The sequence below is a fragment of the Streptopelia decaocto genome (assembly GCF_964273445.1).
Source record: "Streptopelia decaocto genome assembly, chromosome: 2".
Classification (NCBI taxonomy): Eukaryota; Metazoa; Chordata; class Aves; order Columbiformes; family Columbidae; genus Streptopelia; species Streptopelia decaocto.
Window position 1 is genome coordinate 138,079,243 of NC_138655.1, and position 22,459 is coordinate 138,101,701.

A 22,459-nucleotide genomic window follows, 5' to 3' on the forward strand; every position below is an offset into this window, starting at 1 on the left:
AAATATTCAAAAGTTGTGAAGGAAGGAAAAAGATTTCTATTAGTCTTTGTCAGGTTGCCAGCTCTCAAATAATTCAAAGTAAATGGTTTCAAGGATCCTTATATTTCTTTCCAAGCCTTTTTAAGAGCCATCTACCAGTAAAGAGTGTGAAACATTAACCTCCTAATTTCAAATCTATTTCCATTTTTAGTAGGGTTTTTCCAGGTGGTCAGCGTATATTTAAAATAATGGTTCTTTTTACATGAGAGAAAACACTCTGAGAATGAAAAAATACTCTTACAAGCAAAAGGGGTGAGTGAGACAGATGTCCTCCACCTACCCTAGCACTTCTGCAATGTGAGGCACGTCTTCTTCCCCCCTCTGGTGGAACTCAGCTGATTCTCCAAGTGATGCATTTCCATTCAGGCAAAGTCCAATGATGCCTCCCAACACCACTGAGTTAATTCCATTATTTCTTATACTTCTCATCTTGCACACTGTGGTTCAGGTTAATTTGCATAAACCATTTCCATTTTCAGGACAGATTTATAAAGTCATTTACATAGTTGACAACTGCATGTCAGTGAAAGATTCATAGCATGGCTTCTGGTCTCCTGCTAATTGAGGTTAGAGAGGCATTACTGATGTAAAAATAATAATGATATCCTGCAACTCAGTACAAACCTACTAATAAATCAGCTCTAGAAAGAAAACAGTCTTTTCATATTATCTTCTTAAATGTCATTTAAAATCCTCATTAGTATTCCATGAAATAAAATCTTCTACATCAGTGTGTTATGGTCTCCCAGGAAGAGTTTCAATTGTTTTGCTGTTCATTCACAGTACCTGTAAACAATTTTATTTGACTTCAAATTTATATTCTCCAGAGTTTTAGGAAAAATAAGCTCTTAAAAGACTGAAGATGAACAGTTGGACTAAAGTCTTGGCTAGAATTTATTTCTATCAAAGTTCATGTGAGATGTTGCTGAAAATCAGTTTTATACAATACGGCTCACTGAAGAATCTCAAAGTTAAGCTCTAAAAACTCATCTAATAACCTCTTAGTCAATAGATAGCAAAAGTGATCCACAAAGGATCATACTGCTTTTTCAGGTGCCTGTGATATTCACATTCCCTATACCATGTGAGCATCCAGCAAAGAATCAGTATCTTTTGAGAATTCTGCCAGGTAGGGATTGGTTGAATATCTCAGCTCCCTTTTAGGACATCTCCCACACAGCATAACTTCTTTGCTTTTGTAATTGTACTGACCATACACAAGGCTTTAGTTATTTCTGCCTCTCCATGTATTTTCTTCCAGCCTAAGCAGGTGTCTCTCCCTTTTTTATCTCCCTTCTCCAGTAGAGGTAGCTTGTCCACCTATTGGGAGGTTATCTGTCTCCCAGTCAGACTGCCTTCAGTCTCCTGAATTCCTCTGAACACAAGCACTAGCTAATTGCTAAGGATATTTGAGCAGCCTTATTGCCTTAAAGATGTTAAATTCTGACAAGTATCCTGAAAATACCTGACTAGTTAAAAATCCCTTAATAACACAGTGGTAGAGGAAAAGCTGTTACACAAGTTGTTGAGCTTTTTAGGCAGCAGAGAAAAAAACAGAGGAGAAAGACTTCATTACTTTTATTGCTCACAGTAAAGCCTGAAGCTGCCTACACCCCAGGCAGCTCTGAAGGTCCATTCCCTGCCCCTTCCTTCCCTCCCTGCTCCTGGTTTCTTTTGGGACCAGCACCAAGGCTGCCGTGATTTGGCCAAGAGAGCAGAGAGTGAGTGTGCTCATCTTGGGCACTGTGCTGCAATCTGGGCACCTGAGGAGCAGCAGACATGAATTGTCCAGAATGATGCCGGAGAAGTTCAGCCCAAGGCAGCAGTGAAATGTGCATCTCTTCTGCCTTCAGTTTTCCACCCATAGAAATCCCTGCACCAGCTGGTATTTCGGGGTGCAGGGATCCTGCTGGATGTTACCAGCTGCTTCACTCCCCGCTGGAAGTCCAGGCAGCCCAAGCCATAACAGAGAGATTAACTTCCTCATTCTGACAACCACTGTGTTCGGAGGATGCAGGGAAGGATCAGGAGAAATCTTTGATGAAATCAATTGGTAGAATACAATACAGCGCATCTGCCTATTTTTAACCCAAACTATCTATGTCTAAATTTTAAAAGTTCTTATTACGGATCTGCTAAAGGGTGACAGTATCAAATATTTCTTAGTAATTCTTAATATGAACTTTTGCTCCATAAATGATGTGATTCCTAGAACAGATTCTTATTACCAGCAGTGTAAGTGCATGCAAAGAACCTGTATTTAGTCCATAATAAATCATGACCTTAAACAGCCCCACATGAAAGCTCTTTATACATAACTTTTTGGTGATATGGAAGAATGTGATTTTGCAGATTTGCCTGCACATTCTGTGTTCTTTTCATAAAAGTGGAAAATCTAGTGCAGCATCATCAAACATAGAGATGTTTTTACCAAGAGGTACATTATTTCTAACAAAAAGTTTTTCCACTTTATTCTAAAAATTTACATATATTAATGTATTTTATATATCATATTAATACAGTTTTATTAAGTTTGTGCTTTTATTTGTTGCTCCTTCAAACAGGTTGTTGCTTGCTAAAGTGTGACAGAAAATGTCACGCTCACAATGACTTAATGGATACTAGAGCAGCCATAAGTGTTACAAGAGATCTAGGAGAGGTAGCATGCATTTGTATATAACTTACAAGATCATCCAACTCTATTGTAATGCAAAAAAATGATAATTCCTCTCCCACTGACTCTGAAGGAGGAATCATGTCTTCATATATAATCTGTATGATAGATCAGGTCATTTGATTCTACTGTAATGTGAATAGTGGATATTCTTCTTCCACTGACTTTGAATAATACTTTTCTTTCCTAAGGCATGCTGCACTTCAAGGTGTTATACCATATAAGTAAAAAAGATCAAATAAGCCTCTTAACATCCTTGGCAAGAAATCCACGTTTTAGTGACAGGGAAACAGGAACCGAGATGTTAAAGTTTTGGCTCCATCTCACAATTTATTTTGCAAGTTTAAAATTCAATTATCCTCACTCTCCATCCTGCATATCACTTTCTAGCTACACTTTCTGACCTAGTATCTGCACCGTGTGCTGCAGGAGATAGGAGGAAATATGGCCCTTTCTCCAGGCAGCAGCACATGAGCCTACACTGAATCGCTCCTCTCATGCCCATGATAGGAGGCACAGATCTAGAATTAAGAGCTAGACCTGCTCTCTTGGCAGGCCACCAAGATTTTTAACTGGGACTTGGCCCAGGATCTTTTGAGTTTCCTATGATTCAGAAAGATCATGTGTCAGATCCAAGAGTGGTAGATCCAGCATCACATGTACAAGCACGTTGAACTTGCATGCACACGGCACGTGCTGGATATGTCAGACTTACGTCAGATCAACTGCACACCAGCAGTGGCCCCAGTGCCTCTCCAGTCTGAGCTCTGGCACAGGTTGAGCTGTAAGTACCGAGCAAACGCCAGGCACCAGAGCCAGCTGCCTCAGACCCACCTTGTTTTCTGTCTGGTTTTGCTGTCCTTTCCAGACCTCTTTCTATTATCAATTTCTTAAGAACTAGAAACTCTAGAAAAAGACTGAAGCAATATACAGTCAGTAACTGTAGTTGTCATTTGTCCAAATAAAGAAAACTGCATTTCCTAAAACAGAATCATGTGGCCAGAATCATCCCTACCTTTACTGTGGTTAGTGCTGATGCACAAAGGAGGAATTTGTTCTCAAGTTTATGCCACTGGCTCTACTGTTGGTCCACACAGTTCAGCAGAAAGTCATGTGAGAAACTCTTGAAACCAGATCCATGACCATGCATTCTGTCTGGAAATAGGGATGCTAAGTGGAGTACTAGGAGAATACTTTGTTTAGTAATTACTAAAGTATAGCCTTTAAATATATATGGAATACATCACTTAAAAGACAGTCTTATTGAATAATAGTTTTTTAAATTTTTAATAAATGAGGTTATCCTAGTAATCTCATTTAAAGAAAAATTATCTTTAAAAATGAAGATTTATGAGTATGAAATTCAGATATGCTGAATGTCTATATTTTCCTTCACATCTGTGGGGTATATAGACACTCAGCATTCCTGTAGTAAACTAACATTTGCATTTTAACTTTATGAGTTTCCAACTTTCCAACATTAGAATTATCATGTAGCATATGGATTCAGCTCAGAAGCATCACTCTGAGTAGAGTCTGCTTGTGTATAATGTCCTCTCCATCCTTCCTGCACCCTTCTGGGGAAAGTTACCCGACCCATCAACCTGACCCTTTCCCCTCATTCGGGACCTCAGGAAAGAGATTTGGATAAGAGTGTTCAGTTGAACCACTGGATTTCCTGGGTATAAGGACTCAAAAATACCAACATGTCTTTACTTGACTGTGTAGAACTGACGATAGCAATTATTCAAGGGGCTGGCGGCCATCTGAGCAGCAGGGTCTCAAAACAGTATTTCTAGAATGGATAAGCTGAACAAGGCCTCCTCAGCAAAGTATAAAAGGAATGGAAAATAAGCTGGATAAGATAGCTGGTTAATTTGTCACAAATCAAACAGCAGGGCATAGAGTTCCAACAGACAAAGGCCAGCACTCAGAGATAAAAGATGGAAGAGCAGTCTGGCGGACTTTGAGCTGTAAACCAGAATAATCCAACCCACAACAGAGGCTGGTGGACCCTGAACCAAGGAGCAACCCACCACTGGACATGGGCTGGTGGACATCAAGATACCCACAACAGGATGGACTTGAACTTGGTGGACTTGAACTGTGGTAAGATGGGGTAGAAACCTTTTTATCATGTAGGCAGCTCTCCAGACCATTTGCCTAACATGATCCCTAAAGGGATAGATGATTCTGGTTATTGTCCAATTATGGGTTTACAAATATGGCTGTACCCATAGAGTGGATGTTGGTATGCAGTGGCATAAATGTGTAGACTGTAACTTAATTCTAACCCATATACCATGCCCATTTTGACTGTACAAGTGACGATAACTTTTCATATTACTTTTAAGCAAAGATTACTTCTGTCAGTGAACACACTGTGGGAGCTGAAATCTTCATAGTATACCATAAAACGTAGTCTAAGTTTGCTTTTATCTATATTTAGAGAAAACCATGAAAAGTATCTACGACTTTTAATTCTGAAAAATAATGATCATTTCTACACTGTAATTAATGATCCTTTCCACACTATAATCACTTCAGTCTTTGATCCTATGCCATAAAAATTAATGAAATTTTGTTACTGACTTCATTAAAAGCTAGGTAAGGTGCTCAAATTTTCACCAGCTTAAAAGGGCTTTTTCTTAGAAGCGTGTTGATGCATCTTTATGGAGAACAATGTTACTTTCTTCCCTGTTGCTACACTGCAACTGGCAAACAATATGAATACAGAAATTAAATACATACTCTTGTGGAATAATGTAGTGCCAAACAGAAATATACAAGTAAACTCTGAATGAGCCAACACAGTACACAAAGCCACATAGTCCCATTAGCACCATGCTCCATCCGGTACAGGTAATTAGCCCTACTCCTGTAGTCCATGCAACAGCCTAAGAAAAGGATCTTTATGAAGGTGCTTTGAATGGGTAATTTATTTGTAATAGTCTTTCTGGAAAACAAGGGACTTGCAAGAGCTTTTGCAGATTTATGTTTAGGCATTAGCTTCTCTAATTAGTCATCAAACAAATTGTTTTGTGCATGATTTGTTGACATAAGAAAAATCAAGAGAATTAAAGAAGTACATGTTGGGTTTATTTATCTTTTTTTTAAAGTAACTCTCCAGTGGCGAAGCACAAAGCTAGCACAAAGCTACCTCCGGCACTCAGAAATCTTGATTTACATCCTCAGTTTTACCTTGCTGGACAAGGAAGCAAGGATGATGTGTGCCTCATTTGTCTTGAGAAATGTGCTGTAGGAAAATGCTCTGCCTGGATCTAGGTCTGCAAAATAGCTCCCCCCTCACTGAAATTCACTGTGCTTAAAGTCTCTGTTTTTATTGAATTCTCTCTTTTTTTTTTTTTACTGATGAAAACCTTCCCATATTTCTGAAAGGTCAAAATAAACAGAACGCAAATCATCAAATTACTGTTAAATTGCATCTTATAAAGCATTGGAACTGCATGCTCCATTCATCCCATGCATTTGTTTTACTGAAATGAAAAATTACTTTGACTTCCGCTTTTTATTTTAAATATATTAGTCCTCCTCTTCAGACATTACAGTTATTAATGCTCAGGCTGTGGCAATGGCTCTGAATTCTTATCACTCATTCATCTGATATTATTACCCAGTCAAATCTGACATCAGAAACGGTACCTTAATATTAGAGAAAGAAATCATAACTGGAATTATTCATAGATAACACAGCATACACTACGTGGAAGACAAAGAACCAGCGGAGCTGGTTATAGCCTGATCCAAAGTCAATACAAAAATTCTCCATGACTTCAGTAAATTTTTATTCTAGTCCTATGTAATGAGATTTAGGAGGGAGAACAGCAGTTGTATCCATAGCCTTCCTTCTCTATTTTGATGTAATTTAACAGCACTGACAAGAAATCTATAAAAATACAGTAGAGATTTCTGGGTGTGTTCCCAGCAGAATCAAACAAGAGATGGAGTGGCTTATGCTACTAAAAAGTAACTAAAAGATAGAATAAGCAGAATCGCAGTATCTAGGAACCACATTTAAGTAAATAATAATTATATTTAAATGGTATTATCCATAAAGCTCAATAATTCCCACACCTAGCTTATATCAAAGTGAGGAGAAAGATGTCTTCACTGTTAATCAAAAAAACCCAATGTGTTATAAATGTGAAAAAGACTGCATTTTCTTACTTTAAATATCTTCTTCACTTACTAGATACTTTCTGCTGATGCAACCATACACAAAGCTTCTCCTCCCCTCAGCTGGTCCTTTGCTGCTGATGTGTGCCTGAGCAGCCCTGAGGCCTCCCTCAGAATAACCTTTTACTATGTCTAGAAAAACTGAGAGGATACTGAAATCAAGAACAAGAAAATAACATAGAATGCATTACAGCCACAACTGTATATAAATACACACTGTATATTTTGGTCTGAGCATATTTAGTGGGTTGTAAAATCTTATGAGTTTAGATGATTTTTCATCCTGCAATCATATACACGTGCAAAGCTGTTGGATGGGAATTTTTTACAGATACAAAACGTTAATGATCCTTTGAACCGGTGTATAGAAAGGCCTAGGATGACCAGGCAGGGATAAGTACAATTGCATATGTTCACGGAAGCTCTCCTGATTCCCAGCAACACAGTTTTATCAAAGATAACAGGAGTTCCCAGAATCTTGTCTAGGTATCTTCTTTGCATCTTCTAAAACCAATAAAAGGCTATTTTGGCAGATAATCATCAAGAGTTTTATTAAAAGAATGTCCTTAAAAAAAAAAGTATGTAGTTTGAAAACACAATGAGATGAGGTGACTCCAAACCAAATCCCAGAAAGAAGTTGCCGTGTATGATGGAACTGCATTAAGACCAGAAACGACCATGGTTCTCTTTGGTAGCATTTAATGAAGTTTTGAATCACTGCCATGGATGAAACTGAGAGGTTTGTCGGTACTTGCAGTGATTTGCATACATTCTCATAATTAAAGAACCTGAATAACAACTTCACACACACTTCTGCTTGTGACTTGCATGATTAATTCTTTGCTTGGCAGTCCAGGTAGAAAGGAGAGGCAGCTGTGATCAGCCCCTTCAACCATTTCAAGTCTTACGGAAGGACGGGTTTTACATGGCATCTTCTGTTTTTCATGATGGTGGTGTTTGGAGAACACAGCCAGGAAGATAAGGTTGGTGATGTCCTAAATCCAGTGTCAGTTTTGTCAGCTTTCAGAGTATGGGAGGAAACACCTGAGTGATTTGACCAAGTCTGTTTTAACAAGCATTTTGAGGACACTCATTTGCTAAATAGCATTAGAATAAACCAGGATATTAAGTGACAAGGATACTGATGAAAGGTGCTGACATTACTCCTTTGAAGACACCAGATCCTAATTATAAATATTCTGTGATCTAGCTCTGCTTCTATGTGGTTAATGTAATAGCTTTATTTAGAAATGTCTTGTCAGCTGTTACTTAATTGCACAATGGATCAAGCTTGAAATAGCAAACATTTTTCTTACTAATTGAAGCTTACCACTTAACAAAACAGTGATTGAAATATTTGATATTAACATAATATCACGCAATATCAGCTTTTCAACTCTCTAATGATGCCTGTGACTTGTTAGATTGTTTTCACAGCCTATAATTGTTGAAAGTAGGAAGTTATTAATGATGACTGTGAAAACCTGTTTATCAAACATGTAAGAACACTGACATTCTGGTTACTTATTTATTAATTAAATGATAATAATGCCATTATTATTATTATGTTAATAAGATTCCCAGGCCTTCAGTTGTCTATTGGAAGCTTGTTTATACAGGACCTTTTCAGACATCTTCCTTGGATTTTTAAATTTTTTATTGCTTTTGTGATAGAGTCATGGAGCAATCTACTAATAAAATACATGAGCTGTTTGCTCTGTAAAAGTATTCATCTCATTTAATTGGAGACAGTAAAGAGAACCAAAAAATGGTAGCAGTGGCAGGACAGTTGGTAGGACATGTGGTACATGTCTTTTTTTAAGAAAAAAAAAAAGTAGTAATTGTTCAATAATATTTTGGGGAAAGGAGACTACACACTGACTAAGCAGAGTGTCTGATAATGACACACCTGGGCTAAAAAGATTATAAAAACATAGTCAAGACAGATAAACTTGCAGACTGCATACTTTTTTTTTTTTTTAATGTGCATCTTCTTCCTATATGTTGTCACTGGCAAACAAAACACTGTCGAGCCAGTCATTGAAACCACTTGCTGACTAGTCATTTAGGCTTCCTGGCAGGAAGAACTGCAGATGCTCAGGAACAGCTGCAGCCACACCTGCTGACCCTGCACAGCTGGTTTGCAAAGCAGTGGGAGAGCTGCCAGGGAACTGGCCACAAAGCCCACAGGAGCACAATAAACCACGCCAACATAAAAATGGGTTTTATTTCACACATTCATTCTGTGAAATGATTAATATGGATAAACCCCATCAATGGAAATATAACATAAACAAGGTGAATATTAACGATACCCAACTGACCTCTGTGTCCAGCCTGTGTTGCGAAATGGAATCACGATCTCATTACTGTAATATCAGGAGAACTATAAAATTTACTTTTCTATGAGGCACTTTTAGCATATGAAAAAATATAAACTCAATATGATAAAAATAGATTTGAAGCATTAATCACGGCAGTATCATTCCCATGCTTTGCTGCGAGATACGGTGAAGAATTAAATGTGTTATTTACAAATTGCACATATACGCAATATGTTATTTCAAAACATCATACGTAGGTTATAGACATAAACACTATGAGTTGCAATCAACTTACATGTTGCTAATTGGGACTTTATTTTACAGAAAATTTAAGTAAGAATGAAAAATGAGCTGCTTAGTAATGAACTATAACTACAATCCTAGTTGGGAGTTTGTTTGTTTGTTTGTTTTTACCTAGTTAGGTATAAATCCATATTTATTAAAAAAAGAGAAGAAGAAAAGAGTCGGTGGAGGGAAGAGGGCTGACGCAGAATATGCAAATATTGTAAAGAAAAATATTTTCATATAGAAATGCTACCAAATGTAATCATTTTCTTGGACGGCGTATGAAGAAAAAAATGTGAATGATACATAACAATGCGAGGTTCAGCCTAGCTGTTACGAAAGGGTATTTTCCTAGTGCCTCCTAGAGCCACGATTGCACTCTGTGGTTCTGAATTTAGTTGCTGCAAAGACTGTCACACTAACCCCACTTCAGCAATCGTGTTTGAAAGGGATACTGCTCCTAACAGGGCCCTAGTTCAAACCTGCAGCACTCATAAACAAGGTTTTCTCAGAATCTGTTCGTTTTCTACAAATTTTATACGACAACATCTCAATTTTGCAGTTTTAAGCAAGAGACCTTTGTCCTGACAAGTTTAAGAAATGGGCCCATCTGTGAGCTTCAGGCAGTTTTAGCAGGAACAACATCTTTAATCGGTGATAGCAGCTTTCTTTTTCTTGAAACAACTGATTTATTTCCCTGAATTTATGTAAAGTAAGTCGCAAATCACCACTGATGGCAGATTGCAAAGTCCTGCAAGAATTTTTCACTTCCAGACAAAATCCCATGGAGATTTGCCTCACTGAACAGTAGGGGTGACAGTTTTGAAGTTGGTTTTCTCTTCCGTTTAGTATGTGCAACTAATGCCTTAGTTAAAATTCTCGGTAAACTGCTTAAATTATCAAACATTAAATAAAATATAGGGCAAATTTCTACATTACATTCATTTTACTCTTTATAATGTTGTTTGAGATGTGGGCATTCAGATGTGGCTGAGGAGTAAATAAATGAACAACAGCTTCTCAATGCTGCAATTGTCTTTTTTATGCTCTGCAAAAGATACATGGGCTGTCTTACAGGAGCTACGCAGGGTGTCAGCTGAAGGGCACAGGCATTCTCACTGACGAGCGTCATTTCATTCTTCCTTCTACAACTTTACCTGCCCAGATGAAGGCTCCTGTTACACTGCAAGCTAACTGAAGCAGAAGCTTTAGTCTGAGTTTATATAGCTTGTACAACACAAGTAGGTCTTGGTTGAATATTCAGTGTCTTAGGTCCTACCAGAACACACACCCCATATAAATCAGTGGTATGGTAGCTTCTTGTGACTGGAAAAACCCATCTTTACTCCAGTGAATGATGCACTTGAAGTAGCAAACTCTGAATGGGCTCCGTAACATGTTTTGCTTTATGCTGGAGTACTGATAAATCATTCTGGTATCATCCCGGGAAATAAATACAATCCACTGGTATACAAGATGAGTCACATCTTTTAACACAAGCAGGTAAAACCCACTTCTGATAAAGCATTACAAGATGTTAAAGAATGAAGAAAAAATTATTTTTACAAATTAAATTTAAATCTTTTAGAGAACCAAAGATTCAACAATAATGAAATCTGTGGATTTCCAGTTCAAGTTGCTGTATGCTGCAGTAGCTTGCCTGTTACTGCTAAATAGTGTGAAAAAAAGGTGGTAAAGCTCCACTCAGCACTGAATTTAATTTTTTGACTGTCTGTTATGGCCCTCTGAAATGAAAGCAAAGATTTTTTTTTTTTGCCTTTCAGGACCAATTCTTAAAAGTTTAATGCAAGCTGAAGTAGGTAATGTATTAAGTAAATTCAGGACTGGTTAATAGAATTTGCCCTTCTCCTGAAGCCGCAGGGAGGTGACCATGGAGGGCAGAGGCTGCCCAGCCAGTAGTTGGGCTCTCACATGATGCTCCTGCCACCTTCGTCTGCCCCGAAACCACTGTCTCACAGTCCAGCCCCTGAAATGTGCACTTCTAGTAAAGCACGCCATTTTCAGGGCCCGTTGGTCACACGTGGGTCGAATGGTCTGTCACACTGTCCCCCGACAGACGCCACGCTGCTTCGGGCGCTGCGGGGATCCCCTGCAGACACCGCGCTCCAGCCTGCGGTAACTGTGCCCCACGAGGCTGTAGGAGCCTGGCCCGTCCTCAGCTCGCTCTCCCGCTCGCCCGCCACGCAAGACCCCGCCGCTGGGCCCCGCCAGGCCTAGGCCAGGCCGCTCCTCCGCCCGGCGCGGCACTACAACCCCCGCCAGCCCCCGCGCGGCCCCGCCCCGCGGAGCCCGCAGCGCTGTCGTGGCGCTGGCCGGTGCCTGAGCCGGGCGGCCGAGCCGGAGCTGGGCCGCGGCAGCCCCGCAGAGCCGAGCGTGCCTCAGGCGCCGTGGGCCCGGGAGCCGCTGCCGCCCTTCTCCTCCTCCCTCGGCAGCTCCGGGCGCAGCCATGCGGCGCGCGGGGCTGGGTAAGCGCGGCGGTTCTCGGCGGCGCGGCCTGCAGCCGCCCGGCCCGGCCTGGCGGGGCGTCGGGCGCGGGCAGTGGCTGCGTGGCCTCCCTGTTGCTGGGGGTTAAACGAAGGGGGAGAAGGGGTGAGAGGCTCGGCGGGCCGGGCCGGGGCAGCCTGTGCTGTGGGCTGGGCCGCGCTGTGCCCGGGCCTGCGGCAACCGCTGCCCGAGCCGGCTGGGAAGGGCAGGCCCCGGCCCGGCCCCCGGGGTGCTTCGGGAGGGTCGGTGCGGGAAGGGGGGCTGTGGGCTTGCGGCAGAGCTCGGGGGCTTTGGCCGGGGAAAGTGTCGTGTCCGTCACCTGTGCTTCCGTCTCTCCTGTCTTTATCTCAGCTGGATTTACGGAGCAGCACTGGGGTTTGTATTTAATTGTATTCGTGAATGGTTCGAATGCAGTGCTAGTTTGAGTCCTGCGTCTGTGGATGGACAGATTTATCACACTTCAGTCAAGTCCTTTTCAAACGCGCTTGTGTGTGTGTGTGCATGTGTTTTCCTGCTCGGTGTTTTGAGTTTAGGCCTCACGTTTCAACTGACAGCCACACTGATGACTATAAAGAAACTTTGAACTTCCATGTTGGATTCTAGAATCATGTAGGTGCAGTGATCTCACTCTAAAGCTTAGGTAATGTTTACACCTTAGAAGTTTATGACTGAGTTCTTGATTTTTTTTTTTTTCCTTGAAAATGAATATTCAGGGGCTGATAAATGCCATATGTCTAAACTAGATGTGTCTGTAACACTACTCAAGATTTACTTCTACAATTTTGGTTTGTATTGTGTAATAGGACTTTCACAAGAAAATTAAGTCTTGGAATTTCTTTTTCCTAGATGACGAAAGGTGTTGGGATGTTTATCATGAAAATGTGGGCATTTGATAATGCTTACTTCTTTAATCCTTTTCTGTGCCACACTATCAACTTGCTCTTGGATATGAACTGAGAATTGTTAGACTGAAGGCCATCCTGTTCATTATGCTATTTCTGAAAAAGTGAAGGGATGGATGGTTATGGAAGGAGTGCAGGGGAAAGAGCATGTGGGTTTTTAGCATGTCTCAGGAAGACAATGCCTTGAGAAACATCCTGAAACTACTTCTTAAGAAATCTGCTAGAAGGCCAAATGGAAGACTTAAATGTCTGTTATGACTGCTGTCAGCTGCAGTACAACGTGCTGCTTTTCCTTGGCATTTCTACTGTCAGTCCGGAATTCGTTTTTATTTAGTAGGCTGTAAATAGAAGTTAGGTACCAGCATTTATGTCATTATCACCTGCTACCTGGTACCTCTTTTTTAACCAGTGATTATGTTATGGTCATGTCTATATTACGTATCCTGTCCATGAACAGTATTGCAAGGCAGCCCATATATCTGCCATGCTGAAGTTATTGTCCATCCTGTAAAAAGCAGTAGCCAGGCTTCTACAGAAGTGCTTTCTATAACATGTATAGAAGTGTCTGTGCCTATTTAAAGGTTTGTGGCAGTTGTTATGACACAGTCTGTGTAATAATAATAGTAGTTATGGTATTTTGGCCTGAAGCTATATGGTATATTAACTTTAAATACATTCATAATTGTGTGTCCCTTGGTCGGAAGTACTGTAGTTAGATATATTTGTAAAACAAGACAAAGGGGACGACCCTTCCTCTCTAAATGATGTAATTTTAATCAATTTTCTATAGTCACTGTTTGTATTTTGGCCTGGGGGGGGGGACTTCTTGGCTCTCGTGATGAAATGGAAACATACAGTTCACCCAGTCTTGTTGAGAATTAGCTGTTAGCTTAGTTTATAGAATAACGTTAAAGCAATTTACAAGTACAAACTAAAGAATTGTCATTACTTAAATAACAGCTTTATGGTTTAATATAAAATTACATCTATTATCAAAATAGCATTGTAATTATATTTTAAAATATTAGTATTATGTATGCCAGGCACACAGTAAAACTGAGGTGGAGCTTTATCTGCGAATGTGGTTGGTGTCTCATTTTTTTCCCTTTTCCTCAAGAAGAAAAAAGGCACCCCAACACAAAAATCTTTCAAGTGCATTGAAGAGGAATTAAGCAAAGGCTTTCAGATAATTTTAATGTGGCATTCTGATGAGCACATAAATATAGGTTAATGTTATAGCTAAATTTCTAGTTGACTTAAACTAGTAGGATCTTTATCATAAGCTTATAATAGTTCTTTTCTGGTTGCCTTTCTCAGTCTTGATCTCTATTCTTTGGTTTCAAATCTTATATTTGAGGCCTAAGACTGATTTTGTCTAGACAGGACATGGCTTTAATTCTCCTGTGCCCATGCTGCTGACCAGTAGGGGATCTTTATTAGAGGTTGGAGGAAGCAAATGTGTGGAGCTGTGGAGCTTTAATTCCCTTCTGCCCTGCGTACTCTGCTGCATCATTTGTCTGCTAACAGTACTGAAGCTCTGTCACTCAAAAAGCAAAGGCAGGAGTGGAACAGAATTGCAGAATGGTGACAGAAGTGGCAGTGTTCTGCTCAGAGGCCTGGCTTCTGGTCTGAGTTCTTGTTTGTAGAGAAACAAGTAAGGATCAGAGTATGGTCTCTCCTTTAAATGTGGGCAGTCTCTCCTGTATTAGAGAATTATCTCAACTTTCCTATTTTCAGTTAGGTTTACTGCTCTATGTAGTGGTCTCAAGTCTTTCTTCACATCTCCATGTAATGGCTAGGTTGACTTCCATAGAGGTAATCTGAAAATGCATGCTGGGGAAGAATTTTGTAGTATTAAACTACAGCCATTCCCCAGTTTTCCTTTTTTGATTTGCATATTGAAACACTTACGTGTTTCAATAAGGTTGAATCTCTGTCTCAGAAACATGCAGCACCTCTTCTTGACTGCCAAGGGTGACGCTAAGGAAATGCATTTTAAATGAAAAGAGAGCTTTTGTGCATGTGAAGAGCACTTGCTCCAATGGTGTTTTCTGTCTTAACTCCTGGCTGTTGTATTTATAGGCGATGGAACACCTGCTGGGAACCATGGCTATACCAATAGTGGATACAGTGTTTATGAAGAAGAAAATGACAGGTTGACAGAAAGTCTGCGTACAAAAGTCAGTGCCATTAAATCAGTAAGTATTTAATTACAGTGGTATCGTCACATTTATTGAATTAAATTATATGCACCAGTGAAGCAGTAGACATAGTTTAAAACACAAATTTAATACAAGAAAGAATTATTGTCTGCCAAAATACGCAGTGAGTCATTTGTATACTGATTCTTCCTTTAGCAAAAAAGGACACCTTTACCTTAAAAAATCTAATTAATTTGAGGAGAGCTATGGTGTTACCTCGCTGTCCTACAGAATGAATTGCTGTCTGCAGAAACTAGAAACTTAGAATTTAGGTCAGTAAACTGTCTGTTTCATTTAAGAAAATGGACTACTTTTTGGTGTTATCATTATGGCCCATCAGCTTCTGCTGTATCTGCTGATAAAACTGTATTGTAGAAACAACTGTTAGAAATAATATGCCAATATCCTGTGAAAGAGAAGTTTTTTGTTTTAATGATTCTGATTCCTTCTGGAGATTGAGGACTTCTTTCAAGCAAGTCTAACTGAAAGAGAACTCTGTGGTGTGTGTTTTTTTTTTTTCTGAACAACTAAAGATTTTTTTAAAATACATTCTTAGCAATAGATGGTATTTCTATGTATGTAGTACAAGCCAATGAATTCTTAGGCCTAAACTCATTCAAATTTCTGTTGCTAATACTTTTGCTTAAAAGTAATTTGTTTAGTCTAAAATAGAAACAAAATCCTTAGGTTTAGAGTAATAATTTAGGGTAAGTTAAGGGGGCAAAAAGAAGAACTTTGACCTTTGTTCTAGAATTTCATTTCTTGTCTCCTTCTCTGTTATATTTCCAAATCGGCATATGTCGACAGTGCAGTTGGTAGTGCCCCGTGCAGTAGCATGTGTGTTCTTTCTGCAGTTGCATCTTCTACTGCAATGTAATGAGAAGCCTCATGTACAGTCAGTTTCACTCTTGACTTAATTATAGATTGCAGAAAAATGCAACAGTAAGAAATCATGGGATTTGAGGTTATGCCACAAAAAACATGGGTTTTGGCTAATCCAAAGCATGGAGGCCTGGAGCACATTTCCCTCCGTTCCCAGAGCTGGGCTGGTTGCTCAAGGGCCACGTGCTGGTAAGAGCTGTGACAGAGGAAGAGCTGCCAAGAACCCTTAGTGTTGGTTCTCCTTGTTTTACTTGGGAGCTGCTTTTAAGCCAAGGCTTTCCTGGCTGGCCCCCACCTTTGCGGTGTTGCAGCTGTGTCTGTGCCTGGCCTTATACCTCCCTAGTTCCGACCCTCACTTGTAGACTTGACTTTGTGGCTTGACTTTGCACTTGTCTCGCAGCTGTGGATGTGCTGGGTGATCACCAGGCTGTTGCTGACCCTGGTTACTACCTCTGGACGGACTGTCACTTGAATAACTCGATGTGCCTCCTTGTCCTGCTGTGCCCTTGCTGTTCCATGACGCAAAGCAGAGAAGGAATACACAATTTCAGAAAAGAAATTCCCCTTTATAGCGTAGAAGCAGCTTGTCAAAAGAGATGCTTTACCAGGTTACAGGTGTCAACTCCAGCAACACTGAGTCAAAAAGAGTGCTTGTGGTCCTCTGTGCTGTGTGCCAGTAGTTTTAACAATTGTTCCAGGAAATGAGTAATTGCTACTTAGGCTTGACTAGATCTTGAATTTTTGAAAGTCCGTGCAATAATTTTAATAAGGAGTACTCTGTTGAAGGAGAAAAGGGGAGGAGGAGCACTGAGTATCTTCTATGTCTCTCTAGACTCATCTAGTCAAATGACAAATATTTACTTTCCTGAGGCTTATTGACAGAATATTGTGCATGTTGTTTATTGAAAATACCAGGTACTGTCTTCTCGTTTTACCTGGGGAAATGCTAGTCACATCAAATATTTTAGACTGGTTTCTCTTATCTGTGTATAACTGATTACTCATTTAATGCTTCTTGTTTGTTTTAATAGCTTTCCATTGAAATTGGAACAGAAGTTAAAAACCAAAATAAAATGTTATCAGAAATGGTAAGTGTTTAGTCACTAACTTTACTAAACCTTTAATCCCACCCCATATTTAATGTAAAGCATTCCTTAATTTAGTATGAACATTTGTATTAAAATGTTGACGGACTAATTCAGCAGCAATATTTCTGCACAAAAAGATGTGCAGATGCATTACTTCGAAGGCACAGCCAAGATCTTTCCACTTAAGATATGGCTATTTATTTTCAATTAGCAATTGTAAAGTATTGTTAAAAAGGCAGTTCTATAGTTAATTATATTTAAGAATAGAGGAGGAAAGCAAAAAATAAGGAAGTCAGAAATACCTTTCTTGCTTGCATTGATCTGGATAAATTGGCCAGAGTTTTCCTGGTTAATTTTTCAGAAACTGCCTCTGACATAATTTTAGTTTTGGAAAATTTGAAAAAACAGGAAAAACTGCATTTAGCAAGCTTTAGGAGTAGTCTTTTTTTAAATTATTATTTTATTTTTTTACCTCCCAGTATAACATGCTTTTTGTTGTTTTGTTTGTTTTTAAATGTAGGATAATGATTTTGACTCTGCGGGTGGACTTCTAGGTGCAACCATGGGCCGCCTGAGAACACTATCCAGAGGAAGCCAGACAAAGTTATTATGCTACATGATGCTCTTTGCATTGTTTGTTTTTTTTGTAATATACTGGATTATTAAACTGAGGTGATGCATGTTACCTTCAGTTTAAATGGTTTAATTTCAACTATGAAGCAGTCTTAATTAATGAAGACATTGATCTAAAGTGACATATTCTGTTGGTAAAATACAGTGAAATTATTGTAAATTGCATTAACTATTAATGCAATGTTATATATAGTTTTCTTAATGTATCAGAATTTTTCCCATCATCCTCTGTTTTGGGGGGATTATTTGTAAATATGCAGAAACTGCTAGCATAATAGGTTGCTTTTTTAGGGGAAAATAGTTTTTAGACTTGATTTGAAAAATATAGAGAACAACGGTTGTTCGGATATTAAGCAACTGCAGAATTACAAGGCTTTCTTTTTCTTTCTGCCTTTCTTTCTGGGCCATGCTCTAAATTAGAGCTCCAGTTTCAGGCATATAGTAATTTCTAGGTTGCAAAAGCATGAAGAATACTTGGATCTTTCTAAATGGGTTTTATCTGTGGATTTTTAAAAGGCTGGACTGAAGCTAACAAATGTAATAGTAGTACCCCCCCAAATTATTTTTGTGGATAGGTCTGGTAGCTTGTATGTTAGGTAGCTTAAACTGTGTTAAAACTGGATTTTTTAATTTTGGGGTTTTTTTTATTTAAATGTGACAAATCATGCTTACCCATCTCTGCCTTCAAGCAAATGCCTTTGATCGTTGGGATCAACCAATATGGACACAGTGCAAATGTATTCTTTATATTTAAAGTATATAAACTTAATGATTCCATTGAATCACTTAGAACTTTTACCATTAGTATGTTTACTTTCCAATTTGTGATGATCCCTAAATCTACACTGCGTTACATCTGAAATACAAGGTCAGATATTTTGAATTTTATATTAAAGTATATTGTGATGCACTTGTTGGAGGTGCTGTCATATTAAGGTTTTTTTATTTTTAAGACTTTGCTTTGGATCACCAAATAGTTTCTAACAGGTGAAGCTGTTATGTTGTTGAGTTTAACATTCAAATATTAAGTTTCTTAATTGAAATTGTAGCTACAATTTTTGGAAAACTTTTCTAGAAATACTGTATAACATGTTGTCATTAATAACTAATTCCAAGCTGACAAATAAAGTGTCCTGTAGTATTCTAGCTAGTGTTGGTTTTATACATTCTTTTCTACTGTAGAACACCAGTGTATTTTTTGGAAATGGAGCTGCATTTACATGGCTATATTGTTGTGGGGAGCACTATTAAAGTAAGAAATTGAGGTGTCTGCTACATTTGTTTCATGTTAGATTTCATGTATAACAGAGGTGTGGCATGTAAATCACATATCTAATATGAGACACACAGTATGTGTAAAAGTAATTAAAGCTTAAATATTTCTGGCCGGTTTAATTTTTATTAAAAGCTCTACAATAGTTCTACAAATAACAGAACATCTAAGTACTAACACCAGGATAATGCGTTGTCTTTTTATGAGAATAGCTCGCCAGTAGGATAGAATTTGCCATCAAAAATTGTTGCACTTTTATAGTATTGGTGAGACAGTAGAGTGCAAGGTGCCTAATGAGATGCTAATTACTGACATATGTTTGACAGCTACACTCCCCTGATAGTTCATCATCCTCTTAGAATATACTCCTGGTTCTTATACATGGTGTATGAACAATTTTTAGGCATTTTTTTTTTTCTAACAATCAATCTGCCATACTAATAAATTGTAATTTTTTAAATTACCTAATAGAAAGTAAAAAAATGGGTGGAAACACCTAGTTCTATGACCAATACATTTTTCTGTCTTTGTTCTGAAAAATACGTTAACAGTGTTCCTTAAGTCTTGACAGAGCACATATTGGTAAAAATCTTTTACCAATCCTTCAGGTCATGTATAAAAAATACCCAGGACTTTTATTTTAAATGCCAAACCAGATTGAAAGGTACTTATTTTACCCTTGAAACACACTGGCTGTTGCATTCAGTGTGCATGGTCTTGCTTAATTTTCAAGGAAGAGTGGAGATGCATCACTTGCTTGGACTTGTTTCCAGTTATCTGCATATGATGACAAGCATGGTTTCCTCTGTACCACCTCCTAATCACATTAAACATTTGCTTGCTATACTGATGGAGCAAGTACAAAACTGTACATAACCCATGTGTTCTATGCATTTATTATGAAGCTTCTTTCATTACGCTCTTTACAGAAGTAACATACATGGTGTGGACAAATGTGTTGCCAGCACCATAAACACCCTTTTGTATACAGGGATGTTGCTACTTCAGAAGACTTAAGATATAATTTGGCACATCTAATTTTCAGCTTATTTAAAAAATAACCTTAACTTGATGTAACACTGTATTTTCATCTTGAAATAAGTTAAAACCTCTCCCAGCATACAACTGCCCCTGCTTAAGCCTAGCCAGACCTCCTGCAGCTGAACTCCATACAAGCTTCTGTTTAGGTCTTATCACTTTGGACAGTCACGTAGAGCATCATAGGCTCTTCCCGGGGTTTTCTGATGGACTGCTGGCTCCAATGACCTACAGGATACATACTAATGCCGATTGTCTACAGAACACCTCATCCACTTCCTACCCCTATTATAGTATACTATTACATGGTACTATAGTATAGTAGTATGTAATATATAAAGCTTTTCTGCTTTCAAAATGAATGGCTCCTCCAAGCTTATTTACCTTTGATTATATATTTCTAATCAGACTAGTTTAAAAACTGCCATTTTATATCAGAGTGATCCCAAACAGTTCCGTGTGCTAGCCAGACTGCTAACACCTGTACCTTAAGCAATTTTCTTCACAGATTTCACCTTTGGGGAGAAGAAGAAAAAAACAAACAAAACACCAAACCAAACAAACAAAACCAAAAAAAACGCAACCAACCAACAAACCCAAACTCAACCAAGCCAAACAAACCCATAAAACAACAAACACACCAAAACATGCAACACCATAGTTCTGCCAAACTACTTCTACTTAATTCAGTAGCCTGAAGATTCCCCACCTTCCTATGTGCCTTGTTGGAGGCAGTGGAGCTGGAACAACTGTAGGTCACTTGTTCATCGTGCTGCAGTGCTGTCTGCTTTTTCCAGCTGCAGACGGCCCCTGCCAATGCTTACATCTTCACAGCAATGTAGCTATGGTAAGTAATTAATCCTCAGAACTCCTCTGTGATGCTGATAAAAGCCCTTCATTTGCAGTAGGAATCCTGGACACATGGCTTGTTTATATGAAGTTATAAATGGGCAGTGGTAAGATCTGGCATTAGCGATGTGACAGACATGTTGCAGCCATTATATAAATATAGTATTAAAAAGAAAACAGAACACCTTTCACATGTGTTTGTACGTCTTTACAAAATGGCTGGTGATAACATTTTTGTCTCTATGGGTGAGATAAGAAATGTTTCCTCCAGCATCTACAAGCAGGCAGCTAGTGCCCATCTCTTCCCCATGGAGACAGAACAGAAGGTTTTACCTCATTTAAGAGGATCAAGATGACAAAGGACTTGCATGATGTTAATCTAGCAGCCCTGTTCTGGGAAAGAGACTTGCTTTCAATGTAAGAAGACAAAACCATGGGACTCTCTATCCTGCCAGGAACTCTGTGAGGAAGCTGGGTAAGATGCATAGTAAAGTAAGCTTGTATATCAGCTATTTTTATCTATATCTATATCATCTATATCTATATCTATCTACAGTTTGATGGTTTATATTTTATCAATAATGCATTATTGATACAGCATATAAATATTTAAATATATAAAAATATATATTAGAATATTATTGTTTCAGGCAGGCTACCCCTGGAATGCTTTTCTTCTGGCACAGCATCACTTTGCTTTCCAGTCCCTCTGTCACCTTGTCACTGCTCCACAACAGAGCAGCACGTCCGGTGTTACCTACAGCCCTGCTGAGGTGAACACCAACCTGTGGTGGCTTCACCTGGACCAGGAGAGCCTGCAATGCACCAGTTACAGAAAGGTGTCATTTAGAGGGCCCAAACCTCTTGCCACTTGTTGAATGGTGTTTTCCTGAGAGAATGGGAGTTGGCCAGAGAAAAGAGATAAATCCTGACTGTTGTGTTCCAGCACCCCAAAACACTCCCTGCAAAGAGTTTCCTCCCGTTCAGGAAATGCCATATACCTGAAACCAGGATGGTAAGACTTACTCTGCTCAACTGAATCAAGAGATATAAATGTTAAAAAGCGATCCGTTTTTGATGGACGGAAAAAAAATATATATACATCTATCAAATGGTGAGTTTAAAAACTGTGTTTATGAGAGAGGGTGAGGAACCTTCCCACCCCCCAAACTCAATCCAGGTTATCAGTAATTTCTAGTTAGGTAGCAAAAGGGAGAAAAAAGTCCCTCTGCATCATCAAACAAAATTTGGTATCTCCATAGGTACTATATCATATAACTTCCTTCAGAAATGCATCAAACACTGCTCTAGGGGAAAAAAACCAAGTTCCTTCTAATCTTGCACTATCCTAATTTGAAGGCTGTTACATAATGAAGTTGTTCTATTAGGAACCCTCTAATTTTCAGCCTGAATGCATTCCTGAGTGGTACAATCCAGTATAACCCTTCAGTTTAGCATTCCTCTTTTGTCTGGTGTTTACCCCTCTGCACCCAGCGCACCATGCAGCCCTTGCTTTGCACAAGCCAAGCCATGTCCATCAGCCTGCCTGTAAACCTCTTGGTCCCAGTT

General features: G+C 39.0%; 1 protein-coding gene across 2 annotated transcripts; it reads left to right on the forward strand.

The window, feature by feature from the left end:
• Positions 1 to 11,789: 11,789 nt before the first annotated feature.
• On the forward strand, positions 11,790 to 19,118 carry BET1 (Bet1 golgi vesicular membrane trafficking protein). 2 transcript variants are annotated; one of them, XM_082044798.1, is made up of 4 exons: positions 11,790 to 12,005; positions 15,009 to 15,106; positions 17,041 to 17,097; positions 17,618 to 19,118. In XM_082044798.1, the coding sequence occupies exons 1-4, from the start codon at positions 11,987 to 11,989 to the stop codon at positions 17,771 to 17,773; spliced, it is 330 nt and encodes a 109-aa protein (XP_081900924.1). In that variant the 5' UTR covers positions 11,790 to 11,986; the 3' UTR covers positions 17,774 to 19,118. The 2 variants fall into 2 exon arrangements, with proteins under 2 accessions (XP_081900924.1, XP_081900923.1); XM_082044797.1 differs by having other exon boundaries at positions 11,800 to 12,005; positions 15,009 to 15,124; positions 17,618 to 18,876.
• The last annotated feature ends 3,341 nt before the right edge of the window (positions 19,119 to 22,459 follow it).

Coding starts and splice junctions, on each gene's coding strand:
- BET1 (XM_082044797.1), top strand. Junction 15,125..17,040: donor AAGTCAGTGCCATTAAATCA/GTAAGTATTTAA, acceptor TTGTTTTAATAG/CTTTCCATTGAAATTGGAAC. Junction 17,098..17,617: donor ATAAAATGTTATCAGAAATG/GTAAGTGTTTAG, acceptor TTTTAAATGTAG/GATAATGATTTTGACTCTGC.